At 39.1% G+C, this 10899-nt stretch overlaps 1 protein-coding gene across 3 annotated transcripts in view; it reads left to right on the top strand.

The window, feature by feature from the left end:
• Positions 1–10899, top strand: part of DNM3 (dynamin 3) — a 662543-nt gene that overhangs the window by 539028 nt on the left and 112616 nt on the right. Inside the window, exon 17 of one of the 3 annotated variants that reach the window (XM_006142350.3) lies at positions 3622–3633. The exons of the other annotated variants lie outside the window; for them this stretch is intronic. Coding sequence (XP_006142412.1) covers positions 3622–3633 — 12 coding nt within the window. The remainder of the gene's footprint in view (positions 1–3621; positions 3634–10899) is intronic. 3 annotated transcript variants of the gene reach the window in all.

The raw sequence follows: 10899 nt of genomic DNA, 5'->3' as shown, positions 1-10899 counted from the left end.
GTCCAGCGACATAGCCATTACGCTAACTGCTGGTCCCTTTTTTTTTTTTTTTTTTTGAGAGGTTTTTGCTATAGGGTACATGCACTTGCCAGAAAGACAGAGAGAGAAAGAGAGACAGAAAGAGAGAAATCACCTCCCAGGGGGGATGGCCATGCCACCATCCATTCTCCTCCATTCTCCTCTCCTCCAAAACAAAACATGGAATTCTTACCTGAGCAGTGGAGTGTGTGGTCCTAAAATGGAAATAAGAAATCATGGATTTAGTAGTCTCCTATTGTGCCACCAACAATAACCTCTCTGAGCCAAAACTTAGCATTTTACCAGTCAACTGCTATTTCTGAACAGTCAATTTTTAAAAAACATATGACAGTATAAATTTATATTTAACAGAATTTTATTTCTATTTCCTTTGGCTACTAAGTCGAAATTATAACTACTAAAAATTGATATTATTAAATAAAATATGTTTTAATGGAATCAGGTTATTTTCACTGATGAGACTGAGACACAATCAGTGTGTGTGTGTATTTGTCAGTAGTTAGAGGCTGCAATTAAAGAACTGTTGAAAAGTTATCTTACACATGTACATAAAGTTTTCCTGTAAGGTGATTACAAATAAATGTGAATTTGATTAAATATCTAAAGAACGTGATATAATAAACAGCTGTCTTTCCTGGCACCATTTTGTCGGTTTACAATATGACTTGAATTAGATATAGACGTTAAGGAATTCCAAATCCAAATCCAGATCGGCTCACTTTTGAATCTTCACTCTGCCATGTATTAGCTGTGCTGCTCCGGCAATTTAACCCTCCAGGGGTTTATTCTTCTCTAAACTCAAAATAACGCCATCCTCAGAGCGACTTTTACAGAGTTAGATGCAGGTACTGGTGCATCAGAAGCAGCTCAGGCCCTTCGACTGTGTGAACGTGTCCAATGCCACGTTATCTTTATTATTACTACTCAAATCACAAATGTGTCCAGGAAGCTCTAATTCCCGATTTAGCACTTGATTCTTCTTTGGAAACCATCCATGGGATTTGGGTATGTGAGAATTTCCCTGCCTGTTGCCTGAGGACGCCAAGTTGTTTGAAGGAGGACCTGATGCTGCCTAGGGGGGCGGAAGAGCCAGCCTGGGATGTTCCAGCAGCCAGTTGAGAGCAAGGAAAGAGGCTGCCGGGAGGTCTGAGAATTCACAAACCCACCCTCTGATGCTGGCCTGCTGGCCACTGGAAGAAGCAATCTGCAGATCCTTGTATTCCCTGGAAATAAATTTAGTGTAAATAGGCAATTCACATATTGTTAAGTAAGACACCGCAGAGCTTTTGGCCAGGTCTGTTTGCATTATATTTCTCTCCTTTAGTGTATTGTTTCTTAAGAGATTAAAAATGGCAGGACTTTCCTGGTCGTAAGTGATGCTTTTAGGACTTCTTGGCAGATTGAAACCATCTACGATGGGTTCCTTTTGGTACTTCAGAAATGCTTTTAGGATGCATTAAAAGAGATTTTTTTTTCTCAATGTTTCTGTATCATGCTAGGAGAGAAGGGAAGTGACTATGGACCTCCATAAATATATACCTATCAATGTGGTAGTGACCACTCCTATGCGTTTATTCAGCAGTGCAATAATATATAAGACAAAAGTGTCTGACCCTTAGCCCCTCTTCACACAGCTTTATTCTTAGCAGTGTGTCTGGTAGAGCTCAGAACAGTTACACGTGAACTCCCAGGTCTTGGTTTTTCTTCAATGGAAGTGCTTTCAGGGATCTAAACATGAGCTGCCGCTGTACGGCGTAGCCAGGGGGATATAAAGCATTTGCATTTCATCATTCAAGACTGTTGTGCCTCACTCAGAATAGACAGTCGGGAAATGATTGAATGAAACAAGAAATGGCCAAGCCACACCACGTCCTCCGCGGGTGTGTTTCTTGTATTCAAGGATTAAGGCCTCCTACTCTGTGACATCACTGTTGCCACTACAAACAGAACCATCTGCCACTGAATGGGGAAGCCAGTCATTCCCTAATGTGCAGAAAGACTTGGTTGAGCTCCTGAAACTCATTCGGTAGATGAAAAGCTGCACGGCCGAGGAATGCAATAAACTCCATCTGTCTGAGGTATTTTCAGCAATATTGCACTACTTTGGAGAACCAGGTTCCCATTGTTCTCTGAAGTAGTTTTTTACTCCTGATAAAGTTCCCAGTGGGGATCTTTATTGCCTTATGGAACAGTTGGCATAGTCTTTAGAAAGGACTCTTTATCTCTCCCTTCATTCATTCTTGTACCATTATTTATGTCTCAGATAAACCAGTGCGTTAACGGTTATATCATGCCACTCACGGTGCCAAGAAGCTTCTCTACACAATTTTACAAGTATCTTTACATTAACTGTAATGGCCATGAGGGTCTCTGGAATAGGCATTTCCCCTGAGTTATCGGTTGGCATTGTTTTCTAAAAAACACGCTCTTCTGGGATCATCTCCTTACTGCTCTCCAGAAAGTTTCTGTACAAATTGTTTCCCCTTCTATATCCTCGACTTTACACTAAATACCACCTCTCCAGCCTGACCTGTTCCTCCACCCTGTTCTCAGTCTCCTCCACACATGCACGCACTCTGCTCACAGCTCTCTTCAACCCACGTCTCAGTGAGAATTTCCTCCTGGGCCTCTCGTGAGAAGAGTTCAGATCTGTTCCCTGCCCATGTCCCATCACGGCTCCCCCACAGGATCTGACCTTGCAAGGACTAGGGGTGCCCTGGGACTCATGAATCACCGTTTTATTTTTTTAGGCCATATGTGAGTTAAATTGTTTGATATAAATCATCCTCTTGCAGCTCCAGTTTGAAAAGGGAGAGCCAATTACCCACTGCCTGCCGCGACTGCTCTGTGTCTCTATCCAGAGTGTCGCTTTTAGAAACGACTGCATTTTTGTGACTAACGTTTCCTAATCCATTTTCTTGAATGTGGACCAGTGTTTATTTTGGCAGCATCCCCACTATACAGTCTTCACTTCCATGCCAACCGAAGGCAAAACTCATAATTTACAAACTAAAGGGATGGTACAGATGGAGACCGTAACTTGGTCTGCTTACCCCGTCTTCCCAGAACCACCCACTCCTTTCCTCTGCTCTTTTCCTTTTTTTTTTTTTTTTTCCTACCTTCTTTGAAACCAAGGATGCAGTGTTTGTTTAAAAATGCACTGGCTGATGAAATTTTCCACTGCTTGGCATGTTGGAGGAGGGACTGTCCAGACAGGGCCAGCCAATATACTGAATGCTCTGCCTCTCATACTAACAGTTCACTTATTACCAATTCAAACTAATTTCTTCTGACCAAATTCCAATACCCCAAGTATTCTGAGGAGACATACAGGGGAGAAAAAAATCTCTGTCATAATTTTCTGCTGTTATAAATGTAAGATTTCATTTGACTTGTAAAGTTGTAAGATTCTTTGACTCGTCCACGAGCTCCGTTTGCTGTAGGTGTATGCATGATATGTCAGTGAATACGTCAATGATTTGTTTTGTTTTTGCCTTAGCAGGAAAAAAGAAACCTTATAATTTAGAAACAAATTGATATTTAACATATTTCTTTTTCTTTTCCTTGCGGCTACATGCACAGGGGAACAACAAAGTAAGTTCTTTGTCCTCTTGTAGCTCTCTGTCTCCCCAGCCCCCCTCTGTTTTTGCACGTGTCTTGACAAGACTGTTTCTGTGCACGTTGGAATGGCTGTCGTCTGTTACAGTGCCCAGATCATATGGGGTGTGCAAATGTGAGGGGAAACGTGTGTTTACATTACTATAATGGTTCTTCTGTTTTGACCCTTTGGAAGGAAATGTATTATCTTCTTCAGTGTTGGTTATTGGGCAGTTCAGAAAGGTTGTTATCAAAAGGAGAGAGGATCTACACTGAGAACAAAGATTTTGAAGATTTAATAATAACTCTTGTGCAGAAAGGGCACGACAATCTGATGAAACTCAGTGCAGCTGAAGTTTTTGACTCAAAATTAAAGCTCTCATGCTAACATGCAGTTATAAAAACCCCAAACTGGTGTCTTAAATAGCAGTATGGCTGGCTTTGTTGGCCAAAGTGAACTAGATCAGGGCTCTGGCTTTGAAGGTGCCTTAAAATGGATGGAGGAGGGTGGGGTCAACATTTGACTTGGCTTCTGTGCCCTTGATGTAATCCAGCTGGAGGGAAGCAGGAGGGTGTGGGGAATGCACGCGGAGACCGACATGTGTAGGGTTGATTCGTGAAACTGGGCAATTCACACAAATGGTAGAAATTATTTTAACATTGTTGTTATAATAGATAAATGAGCAATTCAGTAGTTTCAGAGTTGCTTGTTTGTATAAATTTTAATCCAACTTCTCCAAAAGACTAGAATTACTTCTCATTTACATTAGAAATATAATAGTCATGTCGTTGGGGAAGGTGTTAAATTGAGTAGGATGACTTGTTTTCTTATTTTTTCTATGGAGATGTATTAGTGCTTTATCCTACCAGGTGGCCCACTTAAAGTGGGCCTCCTTGAATAAAATAAGAATTGAAAAGAATCTGTTATATAAGCATTGGCCTGCATAGTTAAACCAGCTGGAATTCATCAAAATTGCTATTCATAAGCCATACATATAGAATGTAAAACAAATGTGGGAAATCTTTTGCAGTTTAATTTGATGGAATGTGCCATTATGGAGTAAGTTTTCATTGATGGTTGGTATTGAAAATGTATCACTTTATAAATTTATATCTTGATATAACTGCACATGACCCAAGTAATAATATTTAATAAAGTTAAAATATCACCAGAAAAACACAATCTAGGCATTTGTGAAGGAGTTAAAAAACCCAGTTACAGTACTTTAAAAAAAATAAAGAAATAAAAGCAGGTAAGTAACGTAGCTGATTAAAAATCTCTTCTACCAAGTGAAGGATAATGTTTCTAATAAATACTATACTACTATATGCTTGGAAAAAACATTTGGACAGAATGTAAAAATCAATATTCTAGTTTTTATGGCTATCATATATTTCAGTTCTTGAATAGGAAGTACTTTTAATCCTGGCCTCTTCATTACATTGAGTGTCTGTCTGGAATTTCATGTGCTGCATCTCTTGCTTTAAAAAACAAACAAACAAAACAGAACAAAAAGCAGAAAACACTTACAACAAAGCACCTGGGATGATTGTGGGTGCATGAATAGGGAGGCTGTGAATGACAAAGCTCACTGGACTAACCCCTGACATTTGAGGGAGGGGCTAACTCTTGGACCACTCGAGAAACATTTAAGATTTGTCTCTAGTGATTCACTGATGAGTCACAAAAGGAAACACTTCTCCATAGCACAAATCATCCATTTGTTGCGTCTTTCGTGATCAAGTTGTTCTAGGAAGTGAAATGTTCAGTTGAATATAGACTTTCAAAACCATTAAATGCAATGCACCATAAAGCTCAAGAATTCTCCACTGTTGCTCCCAAAGGAGTCTCTAGGATGATGTAGGAGGCCTTCCAAGATCTGGAGGCAGCCACAGTCGCCATCTGCACCTGAACACGTGCTCATGTGCTTTGCGGGATCATAGTGTGCTTATTGGAGGCAGAGTGTTCGTTGAAAGCAGTCAAAGACGCAAGCACTTACTGTTTTGATCTTTATTTGAAGAGTGGGTATTTTGGAAGTTCTGATATTTATCACCACATGCCTTATTTTTAATTGATTATATTATGAATGTGTGATAGTTTGTGAAAAATACAATGCTAATACTTTAAAAATTTGATCATTACCTTAACCATAGACTCTGGCTTGAAAAAGCCTCCTCCACTCACAAGCAGCACATCTGCATGCTATTTTCCTGCAGCTTAGAATTTCAGTGTAAATGGAAAACACTGGAATACAAGCTGTGCTGTCTCCAGAGTATAGATCTGGATTCTTCAAAAGGAGAATATGAGATTCTTTTTTCCCTTCTCATGTTGAAAAGCTTGTTCTGAGTTGTCCCCAAGGCAACATACCTGACTTGTTGCCTGCCATATGCATGAGCCAGCTGTAAAGTGTGACTCATTTTTAGACCCACAAAGGCTAATTGTTTATTTAATGCATGGCATTTTATTATTTATGATATTACCCAGACTCTTAAAAAAATAAAACACACATAAATCTGCTCAGTTAATTTTTTTAGATGAACAGGATGGATTCATCTTTCTGTGTGCATTTAATGTAGTACACACTTGTGTATACACACACACACACACACACACACGCACACTGATATGTACGGGACAACTTGCTATTTGTTTTCTCAGGGACAGCTAAACTAATCTGCTTCTTCCATCTTTAGTTTATGCTGAGCATTTGGGAGCTAAACTCCAAGAAAACTAACTTCTACAACAGATGAACAGTTCAATTGACATTATAAACACATGATGAAACAAAACACCACAATTCACATTCTTCTTTGAACAATCATATGTATTTTGTTATTGTCTTTAAAAGCACATTTTCCTTTTGTAAAGAGATCATAGTTGCTCAGGAAAGTTTTTCCTTCTGGCCCTATTACTTACTTTTGCCTTTGAAAATGTTTTTCTGTTGGCATAGTGATTCCTAAATTGCTGAAGTCTATCTCCTCCTAGAAGGATTTCCCTGGACCACAGGTTCCAGGTCAGTGTCTTCATTAGGGTCACCAGAAACCAAGACATCCTGAGTCACTTTTGTGAATGGGAACAAATATATATGATAATAAGGATATTGTTTTGTTTCTGCAATTTGTCTATTGAATACAAATGTAAAACAGAATGCCCTTTTCACAATCAAGGCCTTCAGGTACAGTTAATTAGTTCATCTCCATGGTTTGTTCACAAGAGAAGCCATTTTATTTCCTTCTCTAGTTTGATGGTTTCTCTTGGTAAACATTTTTAAAAAATTGAATAGGCTTATAAATTTTTTTTTACTACAGCCTTTGAATTTTTGCTAAGTAGTTTTGATGTTAAATTAAGCAAATTTAAGGTGGAGAAACTTAAAACATAAATAATAAAATATGATATCAGAAAACTCTCAAATTTCTCATGACATCGGTATAGAACTACAAATGGCAAAAAGAATCCTGGATTTGGTGGTGGTACAACAGTAACAAAACTGGAACTGCATGGGAAGGGCTCAGGTTTGCATCTGGGACCTTCCTTTGCACACCATGATTGGGGCTGAGACAGAGAGTGGACCATGGTGTGTAGACTCTAATGTCCTTGTCGGGGGTGCCTGTCCCTCTTTCTGTCTCTGTCTCTCTCTATTTCCCTCTCATGGACTGAAAACAGGGAGGGAGGAAGGGGCAAGGAGAGAGGAATTCATGCTGGAAATGTTTTAAGTTATAGGAAAAAGTTACATTTTGGCCCAGCTGCTATAGTGCAGCAGCAGCTCTAGCAGCCTGCAGTGCTAGAAGCCATAGGATGGAGGAGGGGTCAGGGAAGGGCATTGCAGTGTGGCAAGACCTATCCAGGATTTTTTCTCTCACACAAATGTGTGCACATGCACACTTTCCATTATGGAAGGAAAAGAGGGAAGAAAAAAGCTATACTTAACCTCATCCCTTAGGAAAATTTTGTATTACCTTTGAAAGAGAATTTTATAATCACTTTACTTCAGTCTTTTTAAACTAATGGATATTGTATCTTCACTATGGAATTATAAGGTAGACTATATTACTTGGAGAGGAGGATCATCTGACATGGGAAAATAGATCAGAAAAATGTTCAAACAGAATTTTAAAATTACTGTATCTTTATTAAGTTCTAGTTAGGTTAAATATAATCATTCTACACATTTGGGGGCCTTGCTACTTAAGGAAAGGAAAATCAGATTTGAACACTTGTTTTTGCAACATTTAAGAAAGGCTTTGAGTGATTTCCCAACACATTCAGCAAGGCCAGTTGGACATGGTTGGTTTCCAATAGGGGAAAAGAAAATAGCTAGAGTACTTGCTCTGGTGCCCCATTAGGTTCTAGATTCTAGCAGTCATTTGCAAGGAAAGAGTTTGAAAAATCAGTTGGCACCAAATGGTATATTGAAAAGCAGATATTCATTTTAAGTGTTAAATTCAAAATTATCATAGCTTTTTTTTTTTTTTGGCTAATATTGAAGCTTTAAACCTGAGGCTCCTGTGCCTGATGGAATTCTTATAACATACATTTTTTTTATGTTATAAAGATATCACGTTTCTCTCACATATGCCTACTTTAGTTGTTTATTAAGAATGGTAAGCACGTCTTTTCAAAAAAAGAAAAAAAAAAGAAGCCCAGATACCAAACTCATGCTTATTTAGTTCATCTATGACAGAGACAGAAATAGAGATAGGTACCCCAGTCCTCCCCAGCCTCAGCCAACCTGGATCATCTATATGCACACACAACCCCACATGTGTACAGGGACACCTCAGGATGTGAACTGAGGACTTTTTCCATGTGGATCTAGTTGGATTATTGCTTTGCCACAATCAGGCCCTTTCTGGGCCTTTTTGTGCCACACCTTCAGCCCCAAATTATTATCTTGGTCATATGTGAGAGAGTAAAGAGAGCCACTGAAAATTCATCCTCACAAGCTGGACAGGAATTGCCAATGATGTGTGTTATAATTTTAGTGGATGAGCGTCTAGTATCATAGTGCACGTTTCCTCTCTAATATTTAAAATTAATGGCTGAAAGAATATTCTAAGCAGTTTAGCAAAGTCAGTTCAAATTAGATTACTTATTTTCTTTAATGTATATGCTCTCCTTGATTTTCTTAGAGAAGGTTAGCAAGTTTACGATATTTTTCTAGGATTTAAGAATAATCTGTTGACCTAACATGTATGACAATACCTTTAACTTATCATTTTGTGCACTGTAATGATATACAGTGGTTGAATGCATTAAAAAAAATGAAAGAAAAGAAAGAAGAGCCTCTCTTTCACAATCTAGTTGACTAAATTTATGCATATCCCAGTAAGAATATCACTACAGTTAAAGGATGTAAACTCTTTGGCCTCTAAGTGTTATTTTAGTTCCATATGCATATAAAAATGAATTGCCTCTTTTTTTTTTTTTTATTGAAAGGTTTTTGCTATAGGGCACATGCATTTGCCAGAAAGACAAAGACAGACAGAAAGCAAGAAATCACCTTCAGGGAGGATGGCCACGCCACAATCCCTTCTCCTCCATTCTCCTCTCGGGATCTTGGGCGTGTATGCACTCGGGCCCGGCGTGAGTTTAAGCCACCCGGTCTGGGACTCAAACCACAGTCGACTACATGGGAGTCCAGTGACATAGCCATTAGGCTCCTGAATTGCCTCCTAATCACTGAAAAACCAGTAAGCCTTTGGGTTTTTTGGCTAACCAGTCTTAAATGAACATGGTTAATGCCTAGTTTATTTGAACTCCCTGAATTTAATTGTAAACAATGAAAGAAGGAACAGTTCAAGTGAGGGTAGAAAAGTTTGAGAAGCAAGTGTTAATCCATGTTATGTTCCTAAATTAATTGATCTTAAGAAATAGATTCTATAGGGAAGAATCTGTTGCTCAGAAGGCTCCTAGTAGGTAATAGTACAGGGACTTCCGTAAAGTAATTAGGGCTTGCGATATATATTTTTATTTTCTTGGTTGTGCCCAAAGTGAACTGACTTCTCTTTAGTTAATAAGAAATAATATTTAAGATCTTACAGCTGTTCTGGCATGTTCTCTTTCACAGCATTGTAGACATCTTCGTTTTGTGTACTTCGTGATCTTTTCTTCTTTTCTCGTTTCAGACAGGGTCTTGCTATATTGTGATTCTCCTGCCCCAACATCCAAGTGTCTGTGACTATAAGCATGCCCCACAGCATCCTGCTTTTGGGGGTGGGCTGAGAGTCAAACCCAGACCTCCCTTGCAGCCTCAGCCTGCCAAGTAGTAGCATCTGCCAATACACAACTACCACAACTTAGGTACATGATATTTTTTAATGAAATTGGTTTAACACTGCCCCCAAGATAAAACAAGTTCTATATACCTGTTTTGAAAGCATATTATCAGTGCCTGCTAGTGGTGTGGTGATTGAGGTGCTAAACACCCCCCATGCAGCTGACCATAGTTTGAGTCCTGGACCTGGCAGCTTGCTTTCTCATTTTCTCTTACTCTCTCTGGTCAAATTTTTTAAATAATAAGGGACCAGCAGTTAGCATAATGGCTATGTCATCACTGGACTCCCATGTAGTCAACCATGGTTCGAGTCCCGGACCCGGCGGCTTAAATTCACACCAGGCATGTATGTGTGTGTGCCCAAGATCTCGAGAGGAGAATGAAGGAGAAGGAATTGTGGCATGGCCATCCCCCCTGGGGGGTGATTTCTTGCTTTCTGTCTCTCTGTCTCTTTCCGTCTTTCTGGCGAGTGCACACGCCCTATACCAAAAACCTTTCCAAAAAATATTTTTAAATAATAATAAATTTAAAATGTTTTTAAAAAGAAAAGAAAGCATGTTATCCAGTTTGATTGCAGAAATTATGTCACAGTAAACTTTGTTTTCAAAGTTAAGTTTTATCAAAATTAGGAATTTATTTCTTAAAGTAATTTATTATAGTGTTGTTATACAGTGAAATCATATGGAATCACTACAATAAGGGGTATTTAAAATCATGCTCTATCTTTGACAGGTCAACTTGACAAAACCAAGATGGAAAATGATGTGATTGATACAAATAATAAGCTTGTTTCAAAAGAAACACACACGCCACACACACACACACACACACTACACGCATATTTTTTTCTTTTCTTTTTTTTTTGGAGAGATGTTCACTGTAGGGCGCGTGCGCTCGCCAGACAGACAGAGAGAGACATAGAGACAGAAAGCGAGAAATCACCCCCCAGGGGGGATGGTCACGCCGCAATCCCTTCTCCTCCATTCTC

Source organism: Tupaia chinensis, unplaced genomic scaffold (genome assembly GCF_000334495.1).
Source record: "Tupaia chinensis unplaced genomic scaffold, TupChi_1.0 Scaffold000074_1, whole genome shotgun sequence".
Classification (NCBI taxonomy): Eukaryota; Metazoa; Chordata; class Mammalia; order Scandentia; family Tupaiidae; genus Tupaia; species Tupaia belangeri.
This window is presented reverse-complemented; position numbering and strand designations above follow the sequence as displayed.